Raw genomic sequence first — 27,297 nt, forward strand, 5'->3', positions numbered from 1 at the left:
GAGCATTCGATCCGGCAAAACAATCGTTCTTAAACTGGAGCTTTGGGACTGATGTATGTAAAGAACTCAGACAACCAAAGACTGGCGTTTATTTGATCTATTTGGTGGAAGCTTCGTACAAATTGAATGACCCATAAGTAGAAGTATGCACTATGCAGTATTTACTATATCTCTGGTCTTCCATTCCCCTAGCTGTGTAGCACCATGACCCGATTGTTCATGCCACGAAGTACACGGTTACCCGCATATAGTGAAGCCCGAGGTTGCGCGCCCGACATTTCAGTACAACAAATCCGGAAACAGAAGAGCAACACTTCAGAGCAAGTTACGAAATTTATTCAGGCTGCGTTCGAGCACCTTGTATAAGATCCAGAGTGAAACTTGGGCAGAGGTAAACAAGAAAATGGATGGCGCTCCAATAGGATGAACCGAAGTAACTAGCAGACGCTGGATATACACCTCGACCGACGTGCGTCTCTTGCTCGTTACGGACATCAAGCCCAGAAATTTATCGCTTCGTCTCTACGGAAATGAACCCCAAACAAACCGATCTACGAAGAATGAAAGTTCCCCCGTTCGAGCAAGGTTGTTTATATTCAGACACTAAGTAGTATTTGAGCACCGTCACCTTCGAATCATGTCGCTTGAGATCACACAGACCCTTTGGCGGAGTCCGTGGATCATGCTGTCAATATCACCCGAGTGGTATCTCCCCAGACAGTAGCATCGGTCAAAAGTCTTGTGAGATTGTGCGAGATACGACTATTGACATCGAACACACCGGACGACTTTGCAGCCCTGGCAGCAAAGAATGAAAAGGGGCTTCCAAAGATGACAGTTGCTACATTCGATATGACCATACTCTTTGTCCCATGCCTCGGTGCAAATGTGACGAGAGTCGCCACATCCCTGGCTTGATTTCTCAAGTGCAGGATAGAGGCGGGCGGTCTTCGAACAGTGGTAGACAGCATCCAGAACCAGCCCTCTGAGTTCCTCACTCAAGTCTTTTTCTGTGTAATGTCCATCTGGATCAGCGAGCTTTGACTTGAAGAATTGCACAAGGAAGCTGGGGGGCCATCGAGTATTGGAGGAGAGCTGAGCACGAGAACAGACTTCGTCGGTGGGTACCATCATGGCCTCCACTGACCTGGGCTTGTCATGTGTGTTAGCTGTGCCTAAACACGCAGCATTGGGAGGCTCTGTACAAGAAGCTGTACAAGCTGTACAAGCTGTCGAACGGCCGGTGGTCTGGGCCATCACGGCCTCGTTAGGTAGCAAAGCATCAGTGTATTGACGCGCACTGACATTGAGCTTGACGCTTGCATGATGTGAACGGACGAATTGTGGTCTGTGACTTTGCCACGAGTAGAATCGCTCTAGAAGCTTTCCACTGTCAATTGGGCTCAGTTGTTCGTTTTGGTCGATGCTTGGATCGGCAGACCCTGAGGAGCGAGAACCACGGGGCACCACTTCGTCAAACTCAGCTGATGCATGCCGAGGCTTGGCTCCCTTCGAAGACGCAGTGCTGTTCCTGCCGGACGAATTCTTTGAAAACTCACGACCAGAAGAGTGAGCTTGAGCATTTGTGAATCGACTTGAACTTGCTTCAGACTTAGACGTGTTATGCTGCTTCGCTGCGAAAAAGTTGTTCCCGGTTGAACGAGGATGAGTGGGATACTTATTGAAGTCCATGGCATGAGCAGCACGTCTAAGCATAGCGTCCTGCCGAAGGCGTCGTTCCTCGTCAACTTTCATCATCATTTCCCGGTATCGAGCATCCTCAGCCTGTTGCTGGAGACGAAGCTCTTCTACCCGTCGGACCTTCTCAAGAACGCTCGCCACATGATCTGTACGACCACCGCCACGGCAGCGAGCCTCAGTGCGGGAAGTGTGAGAGAAAGCAGAGTACTGAGCAGTACCACTGTTCTGGCCCGTCTTCCTGGCTGCGCTTGGCATTCTTTTCTCCAACTCGGAGTCAAATTTGCGGCGCAGAGTAGGGCTCCGAAGCGTCTCAATAGCCCTCAGTCCCTGTTATAATCGACCTGTCAACCAGAGCTCCGTCGGCAGTAACTGAAATCGAATAAAGCACATGCAAGCTTGAGCGTAAGCGCTTGACTAACCTTCTGGAATTCAGCAGTGGCCTGTGAGCTTTCACTTTTGTCCGGATGATTTCTGAGAGCGAACTGTTTCCAGGCCTTGTTCAACTCATGCAGAGTCGCATTCGCCTCGACACCTAGCACGGCATAATGATTGACGAATTGCGAATCAGATGCCATCTTAACGAGGAAGAATTCAGTGGTCGAACGAGAGTGGCAGGGATTCAGCCAGTATGTGAGCGTGTATGCTAGTTGCAACTTTGAAAAGTAAATGCGGAGAATGATCCAGAAATCGAAAGGATGTTGAGAAGCGAGATACGAGAAGGAGCAAGATGCGAAAAGGACAGAAGCTGGTATGAGATGAGGGTGGGAAGAGGAGTAGAAGAAGCGACAAAAACTCAAGGCGGAGAGAGATCTTTGGCATCAGGGTGAGAAAAGCGATAGTCGTGTATCAGATTTCACGAGAGGAAGATGGGACGTAACGCCTTTCCACCGCGCATGAACGTCTGTGGATACAATCCTGTAGTCATAATCCCAGGCATGATGTCGCGAGAACCTTGCTCACCGAATAATTTGTGACATGCGTGGTGATCCTTCAAGCCTACAGAGACACTTGCCAAATATCATATCGAATGTTGCATCATTGAGAAAGCACAAAGGGAAACGGAATGGATTGACACTGATTTTACAAAAACCTCTTAGTTGACCTATATATCAACACGTCTACAATGTGAGTAAACTCGACCAACGGAAGCACATAGACACTTTTACATGTCGGCAGAGGCGGTGGCACCGGTAATAATCTCAACCAGCTCACCGGTAATGGCGGCTTGACGCTGACGGTTGTAGAGGATCTGGAACTTGTTGATCATCTCACCAGCGTTCTTGGAAGCGTTCTCCATGGCGTTGCGACGGGCCTGGGATAAAGTTAGTTCTGGTTTGCAATGAAAAAGATTGATACTGCCGCGCGCAGGCGTCAGGTAGGGGAAGACATACAGAAATTTCGCAAGCGTGACCTTCGGCCATAGCCCAGAAGAGGTTGTTGGCAAGAGCATACTCGCGCAGAAGAGCAAGGGCCTCATCATCAATCTCGTAAGCGGAGATGTTGGCTACCGGACACGAATGTAAGCACAGGTAAGCTAGATGGGATGTTGGAGCCTTTGTGCAGACTTACCGGACTGAGTGATGGCCTCCTCGGAGAATGCCTCAACAGTGGTGGGCTCGTAGCTCTGAGCATTGATAAACTTGTTGTAGATGATCTTGACGCTCGCGTAGTCGGTAGGGAGCAAAGAGATCTGGTCGGCAATAGCCTGGGCATCGGCAAAGGTGGGAATGTCCTTGCACACATTGGCGAAGCTCATGACGATGTTCTGAGGAGAGGCACGGGACAGCTGGGCCTTAGCCTTCTCACCGAGGATGACAACATCGGCTTCAGGGTTCTGAGCGAGCAGGCGACGGGTAGCCTTGGAGAGACCGGAGTGAATACCACCGCAGAGACCCTTGTCGGAACTGGCCACGACGTACAGAGTCTTCTTGTCCTCCACAGGCTTGGTCTCGGCTTGCTCGAAAACAGTGTTGGAGGTCTTTCCGTAGTTGCGGGATTCATCCATAGCCTTCTGGGCGCGGGTGAGACGGGTCGAGGCAACGATCTTCATGGTGTTGGTGATCTTCTCAATGTTCTTGATGGACTTGAGGCGACCCTCGATCTCACGCAGAGTCGCGAAGTTGGCGGCATTGGCCGGGGTAGCACTTTTGCGAATATCAGCACCCAAATTTCCCTTTACCATCACACAGCTGAAAGTATCTCATGATCACGGGTGTTCCGGCGAACTTGTCAGGCTTCTCAGGTGAAAGGACCTGCCGACGAGGCGGACATTGAAGAGGACTTACCGTGCGACAGCAGAGCTACCGGCCCGGACGGCCGGACGGACGGCACGAGAGAACATTGCGAAGATATTGAAAGACGCTATAGAGCAGAAACGGACTGCAAAAGAAGAAGGAGGGGGAGCAGAGCTGTGTTGCAGAGGCCTCGCTGTGCTGTCTTAGCTGGGACAGTCGGGAAGTGCGAAGTCGAACTCCTGGTTGCCGTTTACGCTAAACCCAAACGAGACACCCTCTACGGTGCGCGATTCCGACTTCCGGCGTAATTTTCAGCTTGAATGCCTTGTATATCAGGCCTGAAATTGAGAGGGTTTGTGTACGTCATGCCTGACTGTCCAGGCAGCCACACGGGTAAATCTGGAACAGTGGTTTGCGGCCTCAGGCAGTATGAGGTCAAGGCCTCGTTTTCCACTGCATTCCCTCCATTCCTCTGACCCCCAAACTTTCCGACCTTCTTCCCTTCTTTACTTCGTTTTCAAACTGGTGACCCGGTCGTCTTACCTCTCTTCGAGCTCCCTGACCCCAGGAATTCGGTCCAGCGCTTCATTGAGCCTTCTAGTTCTCACCGAGCTAGTCCACCCTCTTCATTGGTCAGAATTTACCTGACTACGTCTGTCTATCAAGCGGCTCGATCTGCGCGACTCGGCGCACGAGGGTTTAGACTCAACACTCGTACTCGGCTCTTGACTTATCTTTCACCTCTTAATACCCCTCGTACCCAGCTTGGCATCATGAGTTCGTCTGAGGACGACATTCCGCTTGTTCGCGCCAATGGCCGCGCCAAAGGTGAGCTTTCCCTGCGTGTCTCTGCAGCCTGTGCGCTCTTCGGCTACAATCTCGTTTTATCTTCGATGTACGATGGCGAGATAATGGTTCCACTTCACGTCTGATTTTGCTTGAGCCGGACCTCACTCTTAGCTCTCTTACCCTGCTCTGAACAAGTACACCCTGCATTTAGCGGGAGCAAAGCTAACGTGACCAATAATTTCCTCCAGCAAATGCGTCTCTGACCAAGTCACCTGCGACGAACGGCGACCTGGACCCGGGCATGTCAATCCGCTTTGGTCCTGTGCGAGACAAAGACGAAGAGATGAAGGATGCGGATGCGCCTGTCGCAGCCAAGCGCAAGTCGCGGAGCAGCATTCAGGCGAAATCATACGCGGAAGCTGAAAGTAGCGAGGAAGATCAGCCTTTGGTATGCTTGGTCCCGCATGGTGGAACATGATCTACGAGCCAAGCGGCTCTTCTGGTTTCAGCGACTGACCATTCGCAGAGCAAACGTCGGCGCAAATCGATCAAACATGAAGACCCCGAATCCGAATCCGATGTTCCTCTCGCCCTGAATGGGCGAAAACTGCCGAAAGCTTCAGAGACAGCCGTGGGCGACGGATCAGACTCGGATGTCCCCATTGAACGGAACTTAGCCTCGCAGAAGAAGAAGATCGAGAAACGGGCGGAGAAAGTTGCTATCGACTCGCGCAAGGCTGCGACTGCGAAAGCCAAGGCCCCTCCTGTCAACAAGAAGCAAACCAATGGTGTGAAAAAGGAAGCAAACGATGACAGGTCTTCGTTAAAGAAGGTCAAGGCCGAACCAGCCTCTAAGAAAAGCCGAGCGAAAGTCAAGGCAGAAAGCGAGGATGTGGAAGATGGTGAGGAAGAGTACCGTTGGTGGGAGGATCCCACTAAAGGTGATGGCACCAAGAAATGGACTACTCTTGAGCACAACGGGGTGGTCTTCCCTCCGCCATATGAACCCCTTCCGCAGAATGTCAAGATGAAGTACGACGGCGTGCCTGTTAGTCTGCATCCTGAGGCTGAAGAGGTCGCTGGTTTCTTCGGAAGCATGCTGAACTCGACACACAATGTGGAGAACCCTGTGTTCCAAAAGAACTTTTTCATGGACTTCAAGGAAATTCTGAAGAAGACGGGCGGCGCCAAGGACTCGAAGGGCAACAAGGTCGACATCAAAGAGTTTGCCAAGTGTGACTTCAAGCCTATCTTCGAATACTATGACGCTCAACGTGAGGCAAAGCGAAACATGCCCGCCGCCGAGAAGAAGCGTCTGAAGGCTGAGAAAGACGAGCAAGAAGCACCGTACATGACCTGCATTTGGGATGGTCGCCCGCAGAAAGTCGGTAACTTCCGCGTGGAACCGCCTTCACTCTTCCGTGGTCGAGGTGAACATCCGAAAACTGGTCATGTGAAGACTCGTGTCCAGCCCGAACAAGTTACGATCAACATCGGGAAAGAGGCTAAGGTCCCTCCGCCACCTCCCGGCCACAAGTGGAAAGAAGTGAAGCACGACCAGGAGGGTACATGGCTTGCTATGTGGCAGGAGAACATCAACGGTAACTACAAATACGTGATGCTGGCCGCGAACTCCGACGTCAAGGGTCAAAGCGACTACAAGAAGTTCGAAAAGGCTCGAGAGCTCAAGAAACACATTGATAAGATCCGCAAAGATTACACCAAGAACATGAAGAGTGATCTCATGGTTGAGCGTCAAAAGGCAACTGCTGTCTACCTCATTGACAAATTTGCTCTTCGTGCGGGTAACGAGAAGGGCGAAGATGAGGCCGAGACAGTGGGTTGCTGCTCACTGAAGTACGAGAACATTACTCTGAAGCCTCCCAACATCGTCGTCTTTGATTTCTTGGGTAAGGACAGTATCCGTTTCTATGACGAGGTGACTGTGGATCCTCAGGTCTTCAAAAACCTCAAAATTTTCAAGAAGGCCCCAAAGAAGAATGGAGATGAGATTTTCGACCGATTGACTGTGAGGAACCGGAATTCCCCTCCTCCAATTCCATTTACTAACTCTGCACAGACTTCCGCTCTAAACAAGCATCTTCAGAATTACATGACTGGATTGACCGCAAAAGTGTTCCGTACCTACAACGCTTCTTTTACAATGAGTGAACTGCTGAAGGACATGAAAGCCGCCGGAACTATTCCCGAAAAGATCAAAGCTTACAACGACGCAAATCGACGAGTCGCCATCCTCTGTAACCACAAGAGAACCGTTGGCGCGGCCCATGCAAACCAGATGGAGAAGATGAGTGAACGCGTAAGGCTCAGATGGAATGATGTTAAGAGTAACAGAGCTAACGAAGATTTTCATAATTCAGATTAAAGGGCTCCGCTACGAAAGGTGGCGCCTCAAGATGCAGATGCTTGACTTGGAGCCCAGCTTGAAAAAAAGAGGGGTGCAGCCTTCTTCCAACTCGATGAGGATTTGTCACTCGATTGGGTCAAGGACTATCAAGCTTACAAGGTTGACGAGTTGAAGCAAAAGATCACTAAGAAATTTGAGAAGGACAATGAGAAGTTAGTCGCGGACGGCGAGAAGGAATTAAAGGCGTCCGAGCTCAACGAACGACTAAGCGCTGTCAAAGAACTCGAGAAGAAGTACAGCAAAGAGAACAAGACTGGAAAGGTTGAGGCTGAGGGCCGCGCGCCTACGATCGAGAAAATCGAAGCAAATATCCAGAAAATGGAGCAACGCATCGATGCTATGGTTCTTCAGGCGCAGGACAAAGAGGAAAACAAGGAGGTTGCTTTGGGTACATCGAAAATCGTACGTTCCTCTTTACTTGGACTGCTCGGTGCAGATGGCTAACCTCATGGTATAGAACTACATCGACCCACGCCTCACGGTCGTTTTCAGCAAGAAGTTCAACGTCCCAATTGAGCGATTCTTTTCCAAGGCGCTACGTGAGAAGTTCGAATGGGCTATCAAGTCTGTTGACGAGAATTGGGAGTTTTGATCGTTCTGTTCTTGCTTTCGATATTTGCTTTCAATCGCAAGTCCTGACATGCTGAAGTTCGCATAGTTGACTGCACATTGGATCGGCTGCAGATAGTTTTGGGGCCTTTTGTGCCGATTTTTCGGCTATGTTCCTCGTTCCTGCGTCTCATTGTCTTGCCACGTTTTGAAAAGTTGCCCTGCTCCCACTGGCCTACGCGTTAGGCATAGACAGGCATTGCATTACCCATCACACAATGCACCATCGCATCCCCTGTTGCAGGCAAAGTCTCTGCGAAGTCACATACACCATGACTTTACCGCTATTGAAGATGCGGTTGTATATTTTTTCGACTTGATCCATGGTGCTTTTTATTGTTTCCTGCCATTAGCCTTATCGTCTTTTGATCGTCATTATTCAGCTCCGAAGCCAGACTAGATGAACGCAATGCATTCTATACCCTGCGTCCCCTACGAAGTATCAGTGGCGAGCTCACAGTAGCCCTTCAAGGGGGGAGTATTTGGCGAGCGACACAGACTCATGTTCATCGACGATGTGTCGCCGACATCCACTCCAGTGTTCAACATCATATATGATCCTCTAGAGCTACGAACATAGAGTAAGTGAGCGGTCGAGATAGCTAGGTACGGGTCAAAACTGTGACGCAACTTCGTTCAACTAAGACACTCAGATGTAGGATGACATTGAAACAGAACCCAACGGTGCAATCGAATATCCAATAGATGCCCGTACCCTTCTCAACTGACATAGCGAAATGAAAGCCTCTTCCTGATGCACGAAGCGCCGCTTTCCACCACTAGCTCTTACATAGATAAACGCGTGATAAGTCTCCGTTTCGCCCATTATCAGCTGAAGAAACCATCCAAACTCTCCAGTGATCCCTTATGATTTCAATATGAGATGAAGCCCTCTGTCGAGGATCTATCCGTCGGTCATTTCCAAATCTCCAGCGAATACCATGTCATCGGTTGCGAGTGCACTCACCACACGCGTATTTGTTATTCCCAGTCCAAACGGAACCCGGCTCTGAGTGTGTGGCCCTTGAGCCCGCAATTTCGGACATTTCGTTGTGGTGATAAATGAGGACACATGAGGCAAGATTTCAATGTCGTTGGGCATATCTGCGTTACTCAGTTATCAGCACAAGATGAATGTTCTTCATTTTCGAAAGAAAGGTGTTCATTACCGACACTGCCACTCTGGGTCCATTGACAATGACTATTTGTCACGTTTCTCAGCATTCGAGGATACTCATACAATGAATCCAACCATGACGGATAAGTGCCCATAGAATCACATGGCCACTTCGATAACACTTGATGCATTTTGGATCTAATCATCAGAAGTGCCAAGAAAGTGAAGGTGTATTGATGTTGTGACTCACATTCAGACGAGTTGAGTTCGAGGTGTTAAAACACGAGAAGTTTTCATTCGTTGGAATAATGTTGAGGCCTTCGCGGGCCTCACGCTCTCACTGCACACTCAGAATGGGGTCAGCCATGATTTGACTTGTGAACTAGCTGAGCTTGACTTCTGTTTAACTAACCATCGCAGATATGGGTCGGATGAACATTGCTTATTCTTGGATGGCTGGTGTTAGAGAAATCGTCAGTGAAACCGGAACCCGTGAGAGGTCATGATTCGTTCAGAGCTTTGTAAGGCCCAACTGAGGGGTGAAGCACTCACTTTCCGTAAGCATATCCTCACTCATCCGGACGCCAGCCAGTTCAGCTTAGCAAACGAGTCGACCTTGGCGGTCTAAGTGAACTGTCTCCAGCCAGACACCGTTTTTGTCGCTGAACTGTACGGTCATGTGCTCAGGCGCGTGGTGGTCCTGGCCGCCGCTGTGCCAGACTTCGTAGCCTCTTATCAAAATAGGTTAGCATTAGATTCGAGTCAGATCCTTCGCAGGGAATCGTCGACAAATGTACTTACAACTGAGCCGGCGTCCGGCGAACGAGTGCAACGTGGTGATCTGGGCGGTTTGCCATGTAAACTTTACATGCCTCCTCCGCGGAGGCATCACTCCTCCCATCGTGGGAGAAGAGGATCACTGGAGGAGGCTTGAAAATGGGGCTGCAGTCTGCCGGCCGGTACCTCGGACGCGGCATATCGTGGATTTTAGAATGTGGCCTCTGGAGGCCAGGGGACGCGAGCTGGAAGACATGGTGAAGGCTGTGAGTTGGAAGAAGGAAGAAAGAGAAGTGGAAGGGGGACACGGCTTAAATACCTTTGTAGGAAGAAGGGAAGGCCTTGGATCCAGCGAGAATGGACTGGGCTTCGAACCCACTGGCGTGAAGCCTGACGATTATGGAGCTTTGGTGTATGCTGGAGGTGGGATGTATGAGTATGCCGCAGCCAAATGCTGCGGTGAGAATGGACGCTTCGAGGAGCAGCAAGAGCTGTATTGTCCGCACAACAAGATCTGGGTGTTGAGAAGTGTAAAGTGTGGAACAACAATAGATTGACAATAAACGTGTTGAGGAACGCCTAGGCTCCCACCAGACGTGACGGGTCTCCACGAGACAAACACATGAGTGGTAGGTCAACCAGGACGCATTTTTGCTCGTGTGTCTTCATGACAGACATTATTTACTCCGTGGGCCAGAGCAACGCTGACTATCAAGTATTCGGCTCAAGCATCATTGTTTCAATTAGTGTCAAAGTGTCCGAGTGTCTGATCGCGGTTGGAAACTTCGAGTACAGAATCACAATAATGAAACACGTAGACTCTTCGAGATACTCATGGCATACGTGTGGTCTGATCTTCAGAGCCACCTCGGAGATTTGCTGGGTATGTGTTACTGCTGTAAACACTCGTAATAGAAGCCTACAGAAACACCTGCCATGAACACTTTGGTGTGAAATCCCAATCATGAGAGGAGTCGAGACCGCGTTTGTAGAAGGCCAGCGAAAATGAAATGATTCCTTGGACTATCTTCCGTGCCATTTCTGACAAATCGAGCCCCCGGTATTCCATATCAAAATTCACCAACGCATGCGTTCCTGGGACCACAAGCAGGTAGGGTACACCCATAAGAACGGTCATGTTTACGCATTGCTAATGAACACGTACTTGCTCTAGTACCACTAACAACTCTAACTATAACACAACGAGAATCTCGCTTCGTATTGAAATTCATTGATATGAAAAATACGAAATGACAGCACAATGTTGACCGGGTAACAAAGTTCATATCAGATCAGCAGAACCACAACAGTCCGTGTGCCAAGAGCCTTCTCGTTTCTGCGAGGTTCTAGCAGCTTTCAGCAATAGTCAACAATGCAAATTTCATACTATTTCATATTGGACAAAGCCCCTTCTTGCTCACTTTTCATTTTGCTGTTATCATCACAGCACTTACCGCCGTGTTGTTCTGGCGGATAAAAATCCCGAGGGTCAAAATAAGGTTAACGGGTGAGCACAATCCATGGTGGTCCCTGATTGGGCCGCGCCAGGTGAACCTCTCAATCCGGGGGCATCAAGTTATGTTGTCGTGTCGTGAACGCGGAGAAACCGCCATCGGTGCCAAATGTGTCATGTGCCCAACGTGTCAAAGTATACAAGACAATGTGGCACAGACGCGTGCTCGCGTCGGGGCTCCTGATACTTTCCATTTGACCCATGTGGTGGCCACCAGATGCACGCTCTGATAAACAATCTTGATCTGATAAGACTGATCTCTCTGTACCACACCAAGACGTTCGTCGAATGAAGAAATGGAAAACCGAGAGCTAAGATATTATCCACATGGGAAACACCCCTCGGCAACATTATTGATCATGGACAATTCAAACTTCGCGTATCACATGTACTCTGGATCTACTGGAGATTTCTCTCCACAGCTCGGGGGATGTGACAGTGCTCGTCGGGCCAATGGGGTTCGCAACCTTACACGATCAAGCCATGCTATTTCGTGTTCATGAACGATAATAGATCCAAGGACTTTTCTAGATGGACCCTCCCGCTTCTTTTGGTACAAACCACATGGAACCTAAGGTTGGACCTGCCGACCCAACAACCATTTCTCCACTAGGGTCATGTACGAGAAACCTTCACCTGATCTGTGAGATCAAAGCTTCCTCCGGCACCTTCATCTACAATAAACTTCTTCCAAGACTATCAACCGTCATTTCATGTACTACATGAAGCGTAAAGAGAATCATACGAAGGCTCCGGAGGCTTGAGCTCTCTACAAAACGCAGGTGCGGCTACGGAACCCGCCGAACAAGATGGTACGCAAAACGTCAATTCAGTACATGCCATGACTCATCTCTCAAGGCATATGCTAATCAATATCAGTGCGCATGAATCAGATGAGTCGAGCACATCATCTGGAAGGCGCACTTCAATGTTGAGGTTCTCAGTTCCAAACCTCAGGCTTTGAACTTATAACCATAGTGCATGATGAGGAGGAACTGTAGGGACTAAAACTTTAGTGAGGGTCAGTAGGTCTTTGAATAAGATTCATGAGGATCTCAGATGGAGTTCAGCAGATGCCCAGCAATCCCTTTCTCAAAGGTAGTCAAGGAACATCAGTAATTGTACCACTTGGTCACCCGCAGCATTTGGGTACTATGTGGATGAGATGTTAGCAATTGATAAGGTAGGTGTCGTTGTGTACTAGATTCAAATGCTTTGGCGGGACAGTAAACCCATCAATCTAACCTGTCGGAATATCGGATCTCGGTATCGCATCAATTTCGTCTGTTGGACACCTGGTCATGGTTACGGGATAATCGCTTGATGCTACTATTAAAGTCAAAATGAGACTAACAAGTGCTCGGACTAGGGCATGCGCATTGCGATGGATCTCGGGATCGTCATCAGCACAAAGACTTATTTTCCAACCGAAGGAGCAATGATAGGCTGGCATGCCTGGAAGTCTCTCAGATTCAGGTTATGTTTTAAAATACAGACATCAATTACCACCCGAGTATCAACATAGACCGAAGACCATGTGGATGACACTTTTGATAATACTGAACTGGCCGAATTAGGAACGGCAAAAGCGAGGACCAAAGATTTAGAAGATGGCTCAATATGCAATCACACGGGCTCAAAAAAGAATGAAGAGAGAAAGGAAACAGCCCAGCAGGAACGGAACCCCGCTAGCAAAATAAACAGAAGATGGATATAGAAATGTGCAAAAATGGCTGAAAATCGCGAACCCTCCAACGTCGCTGATCCAGGCGGCGAGTACGCGAAGCTAATCCAAGCATGCAAATCGAGACGAGGCTCGAGTTCGCATATTGCATAGCGAGCAGCACTGCGGGATGTGTCCTCGTGAAGGAGTCCAAAATGAAAAGTCTAGGAAGAAAAGAGAGAGAGAGAGAGAGAGAGAGACCGCGCTCAACAGTGGAATTTTGACCATCGAGGTTGGTGAGAGTCGTTTGAGAGCGGAAGAAAAATAGCTCTTTATCAGGTAAATGCGAGGGCCGGAGAATGCGACACATCGTCGCGACATCTTTGAGTTGGGGACAAGCCCGGGTCGTCGAAACGCAAAGAAGAGGCATCGTCATTCATCCGAAAAAATTGGTTTGTTGGGTGATGGACATTGAAAAGAGTTGTCCTTTCAAGGCCACCATCCCATCCGTTTGTAACTCTCAACCATCTCGCGAACACTATCTGTTCCAAACTGTTCGTACTTTGGCTTCCAGTTCACCGTCGACTCGAATAAAGAGCCGTCGATAGACATGTCTTGATCCTTCAACACATCGAGTTCCAGGAAGGGACCGATAGGTCCCGGCCGCTCAATCTTGCTCTTTGCTACCAAGTCGGCCCATTCTTGGAGACTGACCTCGTTCATGTCGTCTACCACATCATCGAGATTCAGTTTTGCCAGTTGCGAAGCGAGGGAACCGAGGAAGGAGACCTTGAGGTCAAAGACCTCGGCCATAGCGCTGGCAATGTGCTTCTGAGAGGTGTCATTGTGATCGACAACATTGAAACAAATTGGCATATTGGGGTCCTTGAAGAGAGACGGCAGTGATCCGCCGCTACGGTCGAATTTCCCCTGTTTGGAGCGCCACTCCGCAGCCGCCCACAGAGCGGTGGCCGCATCCTTGACGTGCAGGGTGTTGACCTTGACGTCCTTCGTGTACAGGAACTGGAGATCCTGTTCCATCTCCTTGTGGACTCGGGCCAGACAGATGGCCATTGCGAAGTATCCGGTATTATAAGCGCCGTAGACATGCGGCAAACGGAGCGCACAGTATTGTAATCCGGGAATCTTCAACAATTCGTCGCCTGCCTTGAGCTTCCACTTGGCCAACTTGTGCCATGGCTGCATCTTATCGGCTTCCTTTCGCGGCGATGATCCGCTTTTGTAGACGTGCGCCGTTGAACATTCGACAAAGGCGGGGATTCCACGCTTCGCGCATTCATGACCGAGAGACACGCTGAGTTGGCAGCTGCGGGCTTCGTATACGTCGTCGGGCTGGGAATGGCGAGTCTCACCCCCGCAGTTGAAGACAAAGTCGAATTGTTCGCCATTGGCGCGGTCGAAGATTCGAGGAAGGTGTTCTGAAGTGGCGAAAGCGGCAGTGTGAGTTTGATATACACCCAGTCATGTTCGAGAGGGTCGAGTCGCTGGAGGCAGATGAGGTCGAGGGGGGGGGGTTCATCGTGTCCACTTACGTTCCCGGCTGGCGTCCGCCTGGACAAATTTATCCTTGGAGCATGCTTCTTCGAATTCAGGAGCCAACCATGCCAATTGAGGTAAGACTTTGTCCACTATGCGGACCTCCGAAGCTAGATTGTTTTCGTGAATGTGAAGGGCGAGGTGACGACCAATAAAGCCTGAAATATGAATTGCTCCATGTTAGCCCCGTCAAGTATGTTTGCTGGCCAAAAAGAGCTGCTCCTTGTGCAGACTAGTGCGGAGATGTCCTTCGCGCCAGGTAGGGTGTTGGGGAGGGAAAGTTAAGATGGCACATACCGAGGCCACCGACAATCAGGACGGCGGGTTTCTTGGAGTCGGCCATAGCGGAAAGGGTCGCGCGGATGTGGTGGTTTAGTCGCGGCGGCCCGCAGCTGGAGGTTCCAGAGATACCGGAGGAGAAGGGGGGGGGGGGGGGGGGAAGGGGGGTCAAAGGGGGAGACCTCGACAAAAAGATCAGAGGGAAGAGGGAATGGCGAAAAGGAGGGAGAGAGAGGCGTGAGAATCTACAAATTTGGAGGTCAAGACGAAGGAAAGGAAGAGGCCAAGAGTATTGGAGAAGGATTGAAGAAAAGACCAAAGAGGTTGGCAGACGAGAGGGTTCTCCAAAAGGAGGCAGAGGCGGGGTGGACGGTGATGGGAACGTCGGCCACGGAGAAGGAGGAGGAGGAGAGGAGGAGGAGTTCGGTCCGCAACTCCGTCAAAGATTTCCAGAAGGATGTTAAGGATGTGAAAGGGGGATAGACTACTGCTCTTCGATCTTGACGTTTTGAATTGAGTCTTGTTCAGTCAACGGCCAAAGAGGTCCGATCGAGCGTGAGGCTCATAATTCTTCGAGTTGGTAGTATGAGCTTACGCTTCGATATGTACCGCATGTACCTCTGGTGGACTCCGGTTTTTGCAAGATGTACCTGAGGCTGGTACTGTTTGTTCCGCCTTGCCATGGGTACCTCGGATGTACCTCGTACCTACTAATTGATCCCTCTCCTTGTTGGGTGCAATTACTTCAAACAACCTCCTGCTTGGTCGGGGTCTCAACACAGCATTGGGCCTCTTCTCGAGCATCCATGAGATTCACGCTCGATCGATCCCTCAAACACTGTGTGAAATGCGCTCGAAACTCGCCTCGTCGAGATACGAAGATCATCCACTTGTGCATAGAGCGGCAGCTCCAGTGCTTGCATGGGCCTCGCTTTACTGGGATGATCCCAGGCCGATCTCCCAAGTCTAACATGGCTTCTTTGTCCGGTCGTTTTTGATGAAAGCCAGGGTGTGGTCGTCACTCGTCAGCATGTTCGATGAGTCTCATGGTACACTTATTGCGACTCGCGCATGGATGATAGCTTCAGTAGTCGGAAGCGCTAAGCTTGGCTTCCGTCCTCATGCTGTGCATCAATGTAGAGTGTAGAACTGTAGAGTGTAGAGGATCGAGCCCTAACTTGGAGATGAAGCAGCTCGGTGCTAGTTGGTGGATGACTGCAGCACCGACCATCGGGGCAGCGGAGTCTCCCCTATCTCGACCTCAATGCAGTTCATTTCTTCTTGGGATCTCCCTTTTTTTCCTGACTTGATTACTTTTCCTTGAACTTTTTTCCCGGGTTTCCACTCTGCTTGTTCCAACACCGATCGCGTGACCCCACCATCCCGCTTCGTTTCAGCGTGATGGACCCAGTTCGTTCCTCGTCAACTCGAGTCCAGGAGGGTACAGAGTACAGAGTAGTACCGACTGTTCTCTGCAAGCATATGCATCGACCCGAGCACCATCCCAGGCTGAGTGCGGCACCCTCAGAGTGACTTTGATGGAAGCTTGGAATGCTTGATCACATGACGATCTCCCATGCGATGCGTGATATCAACGCTTACGAGGCAAACTCCTCACCATCGCAGTACCACCTGCAGTCCTGCACACCCAGGCAAGAAGACACCGCAGTGACCGCAGTGACCGCAGTGACCGCAGTGACCGCACGATCGCGCAAGGACAGCGACAGGCCAGCCACCGAGTGGGACAGCGACCCCGCCGCCGGGCTCTGGAATGAAAATGCGATCGCTAGAAAATTCGGGAACACAAGCCTCGCTGGGTTCCCAGTGGCCTCGAGCCTGGTTGAGTGGACCAGGGCCCTGCCAAGCACCCTCTAAGAGCTGCGTCCTGGTCATCGCAGCATCACCCTAGTGACGCCCGTTGATCTATAGTCGTCAAGCCAAGTGGGCGGGAGTGGAGTGTGGAGGGGCGGCGAGCCGCTCATTCGAAGCACTCGCGGTACCAGAATCCGCTCAGTGCCCACTGACGTCGAAGACTCGGGAAAAAGGAAATTGCAAATGAGGATGGACGACGAAAAAAGCTCAGACTCACTTATTCGGGAGAGCGCATTATCACTATCGCCCTCCATGACCGGCTGCACCAAATTGATATGGGATTCTTGTTTGGTACACAGGCTTGTTGACTACTTGACTTGACCTTGAATGAACGGAGCCACCTCCACTGGCGGACAAGTACATCGGCACACGAGGAGCACTAACTTACTATCTGCGACGCGACCGCTTCTGCGCTCCGGACTGAGCGGCCATTTTGGTACCTGCTGTTCAAAACAGAATTGAGGACCGAGCTATGAGTAATAGTATGTATTCTGCTTTTCAGAATCTGAATTTCATATAGTAACTAGGAGAAGATGATTTGTGATTCAAATCGTAGAAAAAGCATGCCGGGGCCTGCTGCTGCTATCATCCATCCCAAATTGCTGCTGCTGGTGCTACGATATCAGAGTATGCCACCATGGCTATGCCTATTGCCTAATACCTTGTAAATTAGACTCCATAGCCTCCGTAGCCTCCATGGCTCTCCAAATTGGAGGTGACCCGAAACGTAAAGATCTGCCCGGTGCCCCAGATCTGACCCAGACTTCAGCATTGGGCCTGAGTGGCTTCCCAATTACGATCCGTGGGTTGGCGTGCATCAGCCATCCACGACTACCGCCGACCATGATTCAACCCAGCCTAGATGCATCGACCGTATAACGCTACCTGGTAACTCGTACCTATTCACCATTATCTTCTCTGTGCAAGTAGAAGAATCATCAAACATACAAGGAGGGGGGCAAAAGAACCTTGGCTAGCACGAGTAAGGAACAGCAGGTCAACTATCTCGATGACTCGTATTGAGTCAATAAAGCACGCAAAAGCCTGCTCTTATGTGGTCCTCAACCCAGCCAGTACGCTGGACATGAGGTCGTTCTACCTCTCACAATGTAAATTAAACGTAGAGGCCCGTCGACAACCACCAATCCAAGGCTCCAACGCTATGAGGTCCGACTTCCTCCCTAGTTCACCGTCGGTCTCACGGTGACAACTCGAGAGCTCCGGCTTTAGTCCTCATCATTTTTCAGAACGACTCGAACTGCGAGCTCAAACAACCCCCACTCTCCTTTTTGCTTCGCCCGCCACGCGCAGCTGATGCGATCCACCAGCGACTGAAGATCATCTGTATCTTCGCGCAGGACAAAGGAGACCCCGGACCAACAAAGCGAGACAACTGCATGCGAATACTGCCGCACACCTCCGACGAGCTGAATCAAGCTGGGCTCTTGTGCACAGCAGCATCGTTTCCACATCTCGTCCAAGAACTCAGTGGCGGTCTGGTATTCTTCAAAGTTGCGAAAGGGAACACAGACCGCTGGGTTCTCAGCACTGTGCTCGTGGACGAGGAAGAAGGTTGCCTGGGTGAGGCTTGCGGTATCGGAAAATTGACTGAGGAAGGTCTCAGTCAATCCGGAGGCGAGGTCTGATGCGGATGTGTGAGCTGAAGCCATCAAGTATGACGCGAGGCAACGTTGGAACATCAAAGGGAAAGATTGCCAATGTCTTACCTTGACAGCAGGGTCGCCTATTGCCGTCGTCGACACGGTGAGAAGAACCGCGGCACGCTACAGCATGAGAAGATATCAAAGCATCTTCATCCTCGGCTGAGCAGCTGTCTTCCAGTCTGGGATTCTCGAGAGACATCTTGGTTTCTTGGCTGTCCACTGACCTCATCTCAATCGAACCGTGGATGATCCCTGAAGTACTGCGATGAGCACCTTTCATCGTCGCAAGAGGCGATGAGGCCTCACTGATGTCCATCTTGACCGAGGCAGGCGATTCAAGCTCGGTTGAGGGCGGATCAGAGAGGGAACTACTGCTGGACGGAGCTTGGCGGTCATCCCCCTGCAATTAAGTTTTGTTTAACACAACGCAATTTAGTTGAAAGAATGACCAGTGAATGAAAGAGCCTGACCTTTGAGCTTCGGAAGCTGACTTTGTGAGAGAGTGAACCTCGACGATTCTTGGCATCTTTTTCGAGAAGATATGAGAGAGCCTTGATCATCCTGGTGACGATTAGCTAGGACATGCGCATCTTGTTGCAAGCATCGCGAGCTGTGATACAGTCACTTACGCCTTTCTATCCTTTGGGTAAACACAAGCGTGTCCACTCTGCACATGCTCCTCCATCAGATACTTTTCCTGATTCTCGCGGCACCAGTATTCATTTCCAACTTGATCGATAAACTCTGCTGCTATCTCCTGACGAAGGGCCTCATCTTCATGCATCTCTACCCAGTTAGATCTGAGTTGAGCATGAGCCTTGAACTTGTTGTGCAACTTGTTCCACCATTCGGTCTTGAGGTCGAAGAACCGACGAAACTCATCAAGCTTGCTCTTGGGGGTCAGCAGCTGGTTGTCCAGGAAACTTGTCAGAGCATCTAGCTCAGCAGGAAATGAGGGAGGAACACTGTTCCGTGTCGAGCGTGGAGAGTTGATCATCGCTGCGTTCGTGTGTTGAGAGATTGACGCGAGGTGAAGGATGGTTATGAGAAATAATCAAGTCGTATGCGTTCACGATTAGGTCAAGACATCACTTGTGGAGGTTCAAGGTCAGAAAACAGGAACAGGGATGGAGATGAAGATGGAGGTGGAGTTATCTCAATCACCGCCCCATAAAGGTGCGTCAAAACAATCGAGGTAAGCAAGCAGGTGCTGTTCTATGCGAGGTCACGGGGATCGAGGAGAGGCAAACAGTCTCATATGCTATACATAACTTGAGCTGGTGAACAAACTCCATAAACCGCCTTCTCACACGGTGTATCGCCTGTTCACAGATCGCAACTTCTGGTATACGCTGAAGATCGCCGCATTTTTCCCTCATAGGTTGACTGACCTACTTCATCAAGAAACTGAATCACTCTGGAGGCGTCCTCGTAACAAAAGCTAAGTTCAAGGCTGACCCATATAGGAGTGGCTGAAGAAGTCTGGATAATATTTATCGAACAAACATGGTTTGCACAATCGATTGTGAGTTAATGCAGTATGAATTAAGGAGATACACGAAAGCTAATTCGACGTAATAATGCCCGCACAAAAAGTCAAATTATGCGGTAATCAATTGATGGCCTTATTCGGAACCAAGCAATTTCAACGCACTCTTCAGCTCTTTGATAGCAGTATTCACGTCGTCAAAAGTCAGGGCTGAGACTGCCCAGCGGGCATGCTTTTGAGCCAGCGAGATATTATGGTCATCCACCGAGTGAGCGGGCTGACTGGGTGCAGACGGGGCCGGGGCGGGTGCCGAGGGAGCCTGCGTAGATGGCGCAGGTACTGAGGAACTTGCCGTAGGTGGAGGGATGTTGAGATTAGTGCTTGGCGCATCGTAGAAAGAAGTCGGGTTGGGCGCCTCAATGGACGGGCTTGTTGCGGACGGAGGGGGGAACGATTGGAAAGTATTCGGATTATGTGTGCCGGGGAACCCGTGAAGCTCTTTTGTCCCTGGAGTGTCTGGGAGATCAATTGAAGGGGTCATGTCGTTGGTCTTACCGCCAATTGTCCCAGGTGTGGAGGGTAGATCAAGCCCTCCTGAGCTGGAGGGGCCGACATCACGAACTTTGCCTGGGGTGCCAGGAGGGTTGCTTGGTACCGAGGGAATATCAGGCTCAGTGGTGGTAGCTGCCCTCGGCTGAGAAGACGTTCGAGACGGGTGCAAAGATTCATCCAAGTTGGACTGAAGAGCTAATTGGCGACTAAGACGATCAGCCTCGTCGGGAATCTCCTCCACCGACGGCTGTCGTGGTTTTGTGGCTTGCTCTGCTACCGACTGATCGAAGGCCTGGACATCCTGATCGGTAGTCTGGACTTCTTCTTCCTCCTCAGATTTAGGAGCCGGGTTTGTCTCATTTGGGTCCTCCCCGGCCCTGATCGCCTTAACGATGCGGACCGCATGGTATTTGGCAAATTTGACTCTTCCAGCGATTTCTGGGTCCAGCTCCCCCCAGATCTGACAAAGCTCAAGGAATATTGCCGCAGCTTGAAAAGTGTCGGCGGTTTGTCTGAATACAAATCAGCATATTCCACCACAATCAGTCATATGCATGTCAAAGCATACTTGGTCACTTTGTTGGCAGTCATGGCCGCCTCGGCGCGATTAAAGATTTCTATGCCGAATTGTTCCACATATGCACTAGCTGCATCGTTGTCCGTGACGGTCTCATTCTCAGAGTTTTCGCTTTTGAACTATAGTACCACGATCGTTGTCAGTTTCACAGCTCTATCAACCAGCCTTCGTGCGAAGAGGATGCGGGGGGCCCTGCGGGGTTCATAGTCATGAACGCGACTGACCTGCTCCAGCTTCTCCACAAGGCTTATGGTGTAATTTTTGACCTCATCATCGGAGTTGTGAAGACCTCTTTCAATGATCTGGTTCACAATGTGGTAGTGACCTATCGCGCATTGTCAAGCCAGTGTCGGTGAGGTGGGAGCTTTGAATCACGGGTGAGACCAAAACCACTTACACCAGTAGGCGATCACGGGCTTTGCTTTTTCGATCTGCGCTGCTCTGATAGCAAAGCGCCCGATATCTGCGGATCGTAGCGCCGCTGGTATATTGCTAGTCATGGTCAGATTTGTTGCTGCGTGTGGAGGAAAGGAGCGTGGAACGATGAGATGACGTTCGTGACTTCGGATCTTGTGCACCGCCCGTGTGGAGATGCGATAAAGACAACGTTTATCAGTTTTGGGGAAAGCGGCGGGCTCAACTTACTCCGCATTTGGCTGGTCTGAACTCACTATACCACCTTCAGAATGAGATTTACGGCAGTCTTGCTCTCAAGTTATGACTAACTATGGGCGTACGTAATGCGCTGGTAATGTCTCAGTGACTGATTTTTCTTGTAGAGGAAATTTAATGGTAGTCCACTGTTTGCCGCTCCTCGAATCTAACCACATGGAGCCCCGGTGCTGTCAACGCTTATTGTATCGTCATTTGGGCCGTAGGTAGTGGTAGGTACCTTGGTATATTCCGTCCTTCATGCAATGGCTAGCAATGCTGCTTGTGATTCTGCGATCCTCCCTGACTATCGATTGTTTTCCTTCCCTACAGTGAAATAGCTTTGGAAGTATATGTGATCATACGAGTAATACCAGTACTTGCAATGCTTTTGCGAATGCTCTGTTTAAAACAAGAATTCAAAATCGTATGCATGGCTCCTTCACAAAGGCATTCGCTCATTCATCTTCAATGATCCACTCTCCAATATCGACACGCTCTTCCGCTAAGGCCTCCACCTCAAAGTGATCCTCAACCTGTCCTCCTGGCCCTCCGATGCGCTCAATGACGATCCATATCTTCTGTCGAGGGTCGGCGGCCGGCGCAAGATCGAAATCATCCACACGCACCCCAGAAAGGGCGTCGCAATGAGTACCATCTTCCGAGGTCGCCAGGACTGTCTTGTACGGACCTTGGCCTAATTCTACCGTCATTAGGACAGGCGAAGGGGCCACAGAGCGAGAACCAATTGTGGAAGACCGACTTCTTCCAATCAGCTTGATCCGAGTCATTCGAGGTACGTGAAGTGGCGCAAGCATACGATCCCTCCCAGGGGCGAGGGTGCCGGGAGAGGAGACTGTGCGGCGGCGGCCGGCTGACTCAGAGGCTAGAGATTGCACCACACAAGGGACTGAAGATGACACCCACAGGTCGAATTGCCCAAGCTGATCGCAAGCAAAGGTAGAGCACACAATGGTGTAGACACCTTTGTCAAGCGCTTTTGCTTCTGCCAAGGCACATCCACGGCGATAGTCACCACTATCAGCAATGATATCACGACTTCGTACCCGTGTAATGCGCTGTCCGTTGGACCAGAACAGCTTCACATGAGTCGCCAGCTCAGCCTCGTTCGATTCCAATAAAATTGAGACATCGGTTTTTTCAAAGGTCTCGATAGTGAATTGGGGATTGGAAGAATATCGTGCCGACTCTGCGTTGCCACCCGCTGATGATGCGGACCATGATCCGATCGTCTTCCTGACGCACATGTAGCTATTCTGGGCCGGGGCTAGCGAGACCGACGCAGTAGAAAATGCCGAGAGTGTGAAATTTCTGTTTGAAGATGGTAGGGATTGTTCAGATATCACAACGGTATAAGTCGTTTGCGGGGCCATGTCGAGCCTCATGAGGGTATTTGGAGAGTCGACGTAGGGCCCACGTTGTAAAGGCATATCGTTCAGAGACACCCTCTTCCCACCGGCTCGAAACACGTAGATGCTGATGAAACCAAGGCCACCACCTTCGGCACCCGAGACGACCTGATCCTCAGATTTGAAGTGCTTCCCCAGCAGCAACCAGACCGTACCGCCACGCTCACAATGCACCGAGAATTGGGGGTTTCGCACAAAGCAACCAGCCTGCGCCCGTCGTTGGGACAGGTCCCAGGAAAAGTGGATATCTTCGCGGTACTTGAACAAGCCAGGGTTCCAGTTGAGGTACAAGTTTTCAAAATTTTGAAACACTTGCTCGCAATTCATCCAGAACGTTCCAGGAGAAAGACGGCGCACGTCCGTTGTGTTGTCGTCCGGGTTTGTTCCAATGTTAGGTTCCGCGCCTGCCCATGGGTTCTTGAGCAAGAATTGTCGTTTCCCATGAAGCACTCTCATGTCGAGGATGGCATAGTCGTGCTCGCTAACTAGGCCTAACCCCTTTTGTTCCCTTTCGGTCAGTTTGCCGGTACCTATAGTCAACAGCACATCCCCGTAAGAAAAGGCATGATACAAGCGCCGCCAGATCTCGTCAGAGGTAGCGTCCTGGTCGTGAAGGAAGAGCTGCTCCGGGATCCACCCATTCAATATCCAGAGGTCGGTGCCTGAGTTGCTTCCAGGGAAATCATACCCACCACGGAGTTTGAGGTAGGCTTTCTCGATGAGAGCTGGCAAGAGAAAGTTGGGATTGTTGCGATCCACGACATAGAGAGACCTCTTAGTTTTTGAACTAGGCAATCGGTCGTCTATGATAACTTTCCTGAATGCTCCGTTGAAGTAGAATTGAAAAATATACTTCCCAACGGGCGAGAGAGCCGGCTCGTCGGAACCAGGTACGCGAGGATATATTGCTGGCAAGGCCTCCTAGACATCGGAGTCAGGTCAATGAAGTCTAAGGTAAACGGGCCAATCGAAGACATACCTTCCCGAGCCCTCGCTCTACTCTGGATGAAGTTGCACAGAGACTGGCTACGACTGAGCAGTCGGTCAAGACATCTTGCACGAGATCCGAGGAATTTGAGACCGACATCAACGGCTCTAATCCATTCTTGCCTTTGCAAGAAGAATATCCAGCCTGCAAGAGATCAGAAGGTCTCTTCCATCCTGAGAAAATCTCCTTCTGGCACTCGGACAGGTGCAGCTCGGGTGAGTCTCTATTCCACGATCAGAGAAAGCCACGGACGAAGGTTTGTACTGTGTCTAGCACGTACGTGAACAGACCGTCAAAGTCTAAAGGTGATGGTGGTCGCTCCCACGGTGGGAAAATAAACCCATTCAGCTTTGCCCCTTCGAGAATAATGATCTGTTCGCGAGTTGTGAGCCTGCGCTTGGATATGGGTGGTTCCAGATTCGGGATCAGTCTCTGGCGGACCACTCGTTGCCAGTCAGCGGTCGTTTTGATCAGCTCGGCACGCGTGATGAGGCCTTTGCATTTTGAGTCGAACCGGCCTTGATTCTCCACTGGCGCAAGGCGCAAAGCCTTCATGTACTGCTCGGCGGCATTGATCGTAGCTTCGAGAGCCGCTTTTTGAGAGGTAGCGGAAGCTATGGCTTCTTCGGCTTGCTAATTGCCGATTAGCTCTTCCGCACATGTAATTGCCCTTGACATACGAGGATCAGGAAAGGTGTTGGGGGAATAGGGGCGACTACCAATGCCTGCGCGATGAGGTGATCTAAGGTAGCTCCATGGGAACTAGTCATTGTTCTCGTTCATGCCCAGGACGCACAGTGCATCGGTGAAAAGGCCGCAGAACCTTCGTAGAGTACAGGGCACCCTACATCGGCGGGTGCGGTAAGTTGTTCTAGCTCATCTGGAACCGCCCGCCGCAGATGAGCGGAGGCTACCTTGCCCCGCAATCTGGAACAATGAGCAATTGACGAGCATCTGCGATCAATAATGGCAGCAGCATGCTCAGATTATGATTCAAGCAATTTTGGAGAGCTGATGGGGCACCAGTCTGCCGGATCCGAGATAAATAAATAGCTTTTTGGCTGTCGGCTTCAGTCGTTGAATACCGACCAAGGAAGTAGAGACTTGTGCAACTAATCGCAAATCAACATCAGCCACTCACTAACAGAGGCTAGGTAAACTTAAATCCCAGATCCATTGTACAGACGTACTGGCGCCCGGCAGAGACAGACTCACATAGGCATCAATGACTGCCTGAGGCATCCGTGCCTCCAAAACCGGTGTGCATGCGAGCCTTCAGCAGAAGACAGGCAGTTGCGCAGCGGGCAGGCGCCGAAAGGAACCTCGGCTCATGGCGCTTGACCGCAGCGCCGAGGTGCGCGCCAGCGCCTGTGCCCTCCCGGGCCTATGTTTTCCACTGTTCGGGTGACATCGGTCGCTGTAGTCTTGCATGTCCTGGTGATGATTTCATGAGAGTGCTCATTACACGCCCCTTTTTGAAGCATCTGAACCATATAACCCGCCAGTTGCGTGTTACTCGTCTTTTATCGCCGTGCGATCGAGACTCTGCTCCGCTCCACCCGTTTATGTCCGCTTTGACGGCCTCTTCCTCAAGACCCCCAACTGACCGATAGCGGCTTTCCACACACACATCCTCATTGCCATGGCGGGTCAATCTAAGCCTGTTCGCCTTTCCCCGTGGGGAAGCGCCGTCGCGGGTGCAACAGGAGCTGTTCTTGCAAATGCTCTGGTGTACCCTTTGGACCTGTGAGAAAGCCCGTGACCAGATAAGAGAGCCGTGTCATGTATCGGCAAATTGAGCTCCTTCGCTAATTGGACCATCATTTCTATCTGTGAAGGGTGAAGACCAAACTGCAGGTGCAAGTGAAACAAAAACAAACCGCCGAAGGACCAACCGATATTGAACACTATGACGGCACAGTGGACGCGATCACCAAGATTGCGGAGAAGGAGGGTATCACGGGTCTTTATTCTGGAATCGCGGGCTCGCTGCTCGGAGTCGCCTCGACAAACTTTGCCTACTTCTACTGGTACAGCGTTGTGCGTACCTTGTACATGGTATCAAAGAAGAGCTCTGCAAACCCCGGCACTGCGATTGAACTGTCTCTCGGCGCGGTCGCTGGAGCTGTGGCGCAGGTTTTCACAATTCCGGTTGCCGTCATTACGACCCGACAGCAGACCCAGCCGAAAGGCGAGAAGAAGGGACTGATTGAGACCGGTCGGGAAGTCGTTGAGAGTGAGGACGGCTGGTCCGGCCTCTGGCGCGGTCTCAAGGCCAGTCTCATTTTGGTCGTGAACCCAGCGATCACATACGGTGCTTATCAACGCCTAAAGGAGGTCATATTCCCTGGCAAGGTCAATCTCAAGCCATGGGAGGCTTTCGGTACGTTGAAATGAATACTGCAATGATCTCTACCTGGCCATTGTAGACAAACTAATGAAGATGGTAGTCCTCGGTGCTATGTCCAAGGCTCTGGCAACCATTGCGACTCAGCCTCTGATTGTTGCCAAGGTTGGCTTACAGTCTCGGCCCCCAGCAGCCCGTCAAGGCAAGCCCTTCAAATCTTTTGGTGAAGTCATGAGGTATATTATCGAGCACGAGGGTGCTCTTTCTCTCTTCAAGGGTATTGGGCCCCAAATCTTGAAGGGTCTGCTAGTCCAAGGTCTGCTGATGATGACCAAGGAGAGGTACGTAAAGCACTCCCCCAATTCTTCTCTGTGAAAGGTCCACATCTGACGGTCCTACAGAATGGAACTGCTTTTCATTGTTCTATTTGCCTACCTCCAGCGTATCCGGAAAGAGAAGCTGCAGAAAGCCATCGATACTGCTGCGGCCAAGGCCAAAACTAGCCTGCCAGCGACTCTGAAGTAGACGATGCCTGTGGAGTTGACGACATTCTTTATACCAGACCTTCTCTTACTATTTTTGGGGTCGCGCCAACTCAGACAAAAGACCTCGGCATGCTAGAGTTCCATCATATGTTGTTTTATTTCATTTTCAAACGAGTTCATCGAGATGGAAGGTTGTGTGGCTCTATAGAAGGAGACGTCCATGTTTCGTCTGCCAAGGGTTTGAAAGAGATTTGTACATTCCTATTAGCTAGGAGAGATACGGAACCTAGCGATCATACTGTGTAAGATCTATACAATTGAACTACAGTACAACATCAGGCTGGCCGAATCGTTTGTCGAAATCCTTCAAGAAGTTGCTCTCGTCGACTATTCGTCCCGCCGTCTTGTAAGTGGGTCTAGGCGCACCTGCACAGTGCTCGCGGCAAGGGCCGCAGACACGCAGATGCCGGCTTTGAAGCGCTCTACTTCACCGGCAACTCGACCTATCCAGTACCCCCTTCGTCAAGGTTCCGTGCCTACCTTTGCCGCTCTCCGAGTCAGCAGGGCTACGGGCA

At 50.7% G+C, this 27,297-nt stretch overlaps 12 protein-coding genes across 12 annotated transcripts; 5 read left to right on the plus strand and 7 right to left on the minus strand.

Annotated features, from left to right (window-relative positions):
* Positions 1-680: 680 nt before the first annotated feature.
* Positions 681-2,276, minus strand: N7539_005722 (uncharacterized protein; the record flags this gene model as incomplete). The annotated part of the gene is made up of 3 exons (XM_056935324.1): positions 681-798; positions 863-2,028; positions 2,121-2,276. The coding sequence occupies 3 exons, from the start codon at positions 2,274-2,276 to the stop codon at positions 681-683; spliced, it is 1,440 nt and encodes a 479-aa protein (XP_056789196.1).
* Positions 2,277-2,863: 587 nt separating this feature from the next.
* Positions 2,864-4,042, minus strand: N7539_005723 (F1F0 ATP synthase subunit gamma; the record flags this gene model as incomplete). Its single annotated transcript, XM_056935325.1, has 4 exons — positions 2,864-3,013; positions 3,093-3,205; positions 3,271-3,845; positions 3,987-4,042. The coding sequence occupies 4 exons, from the start codon at positions 4,040-4,042 to the stop codon at positions 2,864-2,866; spliced, it is 894 nt and encodes a 297-aa protein (XP_056789197.1).
* Positions 4,043-4,708: 666 nt separating this feature from the next.
* On the plus strand, positions 4,709-7,744 carry N7539_005724 (DNA topoisomerase 1; the record flags this gene model as incomplete). Its single annotated transcript, XM_056935326.1, has 6 exons — positions 4,709-4,763; positions 4,973-5,172; positions 5,251-6,753; positions 6,805-7,044; positions 7,168-7,554; positions 7,610-7,744. The coding sequence occupies 6 exons, from the start codon at positions 4,709-4,711 to the stop codon at positions 7,742-7,744; spliced, it is 2,520 nt and encodes an 839-aa protein (XP_056789198.1).
* Positions 7,745-9,476: 1,732 nt separating this feature from the next.
* N7539_005725 (uncharacterized protein) lies at positions 9,477-9,855 on the minus strand (the record flags this gene model as incomplete). Its single annotated transcript, XM_056935327.1, has 2 exons — positions 9,477-9,609; positions 9,680-9,855. The coding sequence occupies 2 exons, from the start codon at positions 9,853-9,855 to the stop codon at positions 9,477-9,479; spliced, it is 309 nt and encodes a 102-aa protein (XP_056789199.1).
* A 15-nt stretch (positions 9,856-9,870) lies between these two features.
* N7539_005726 (uncharacterized protein) lies at positions 9,871-10,212 on the plus strand (the record flags this gene model as incomplete). The annotated part of the gene is made up of 1 exon (XM_056935328.1): positions 9,871-10,212. One exon carries the CDS (start codon positions 9,871-9,873, stop codon positions 10,210-10,212), a length of 342 nt encoding a protein of 113 aa, XP_056789200.1.
* Positions 10,213-13,320: 3,108 nt separating this feature from the next.
* On the minus strand, positions 13,321-14,731 carry N7539_005727 (NAD-dependent epimerase/dehydratase family protein; the record flags this gene model as incomplete). Its single annotated transcript, XM_056935329.1, has 3 exons — positions 13,321-14,270; positions 14,385-14,546; positions 14,686-14,731. 3 exons carry the CDS (start codon positions 14,729-14,731, stop codon positions 13,321-13,323), a joined length of 1,158 nt encoding a protein of 385 aa, XP_056789201.1.
* Positions 14,732-16,248: 1,517 nt separating this feature from the next.
* N7539_005728 (uncharacterized protein) lies at positions 16,249-16,542 on the plus strand (the record flags this gene model as incomplete). The annotated part of the gene is made up of 1 exon (XM_056935330.1): positions 16,249-16,542. One exon carries the CDS (start codon positions 16,249-16,251, stop codon positions 16,540-16,542), a length of 294 nt encoding a protein of 97 aa, XP_056789202.1.
* Positions 16,543-17,235: 693 nt separating this feature from the next.
* N7539_005729 (uncharacterized protein) lies at positions 17,236-17,418 on the plus strand (the record flags this gene model as incomplete). Its single annotated transcript, XM_056935331.1, has 1 exon — positions 17,236-17,418. One exon carries the CDS (start codon positions 17,236-17,238, stop codon positions 17,416-17,418), a length of 183 nt encoding a protein of 60 aa, XP_056789203.1.
* Positions 17,419-17,765: 347 nt separating this feature from the next.
* On the minus strand, positions 17,766-19,200 carry N7539_005730 (uncharacterized protein; the record flags this gene model as incomplete). The annotated part of the gene is made up of 4 exons (XM_056935332.1): positions 17,766-18,199; positions 18,267-18,603; positions 18,674-18,764; positions 18,833-19,200. 4 exons carry the CDS (start codon positions 19,198-19,200, stop codon positions 17,766-17,768), a joined length of 1,230 nt encoding a protein of 409 aa, XP_056789204.1.
* A 628-nt stretch (positions 19,201-19,828) lies between these two features.
* N7539_005731 (uncharacterized protein) lies at positions 19,829-21,321 on the minus strand (the record flags this gene model as incomplete). The annotated part of the gene is made up of 4 exons (XM_056935333.1): positions 19,829-20,756; positions 20,813-20,940; positions 21,046-21,146; positions 21,219-21,321. The coding sequence occupies 4 exons, from the start codon at positions 21,319-21,321 to the stop codon at positions 19,829-19,831; spliced, it is 1,260 nt and encodes a 419-aa protein (XP_056789205.1).
* Positions 21,322-21,930: 609 nt separating this feature from the next.
* Positions 21,931-24,660, minus strand: N7539_005732 (calpain-like protease PalBory; the record flags this gene model as incomplete). The annotated part of the gene is made up of 4 exons (XM_056935334.1): positions 21,931-23,823; positions 23,882-24,113; positions 24,171-24,523; positions 24,571-24,660. 4 exons carry the CDS (start codon positions 24,658-24,660, stop codon positions 21,931-21,933), a joined length of 2,568 nt encoding a protein of 855 aa, XP_056789206.1.
* An 872-nt stretch (positions 24,661-25,532) lies between these two features.
* N7539_005733 (putative peroxisomal carrier protein) lies at positions 25,533-26,762 on the plus strand (the record flags this gene model as incomplete). Its single annotated transcript, XM_056935335.1, has 4 exons — positions 25,533-25,636; positions 25,729-26,273; positions 26,341-26,578; positions 26,639-26,762. The coding sequence occupies 4 exons, from the start codon at positions 25,533-25,535 to the stop codon at positions 26,760-26,762; spliced, it is 1,011 nt and encodes a 336-aa protein (XP_056789207.1).
* Positions 26,763-27,297: the final 535 nt, after the last annotated feature.

Source organism: Penicillium diatomitis (genome assembly GCF_028827545.1).
Source record: "Penicillium diatomitis strain IBT 30728 chromosome Unknown utg000006l_segment0_segment0, whole genome shotgun sequence".
Taxonomy (NCBI): Eukaryota; Fungi; Ascomycota; class Eurotiomycetes; order Eurotiales; family Aspergillaceae; genus Penicillium; species Penicillium diatomitis.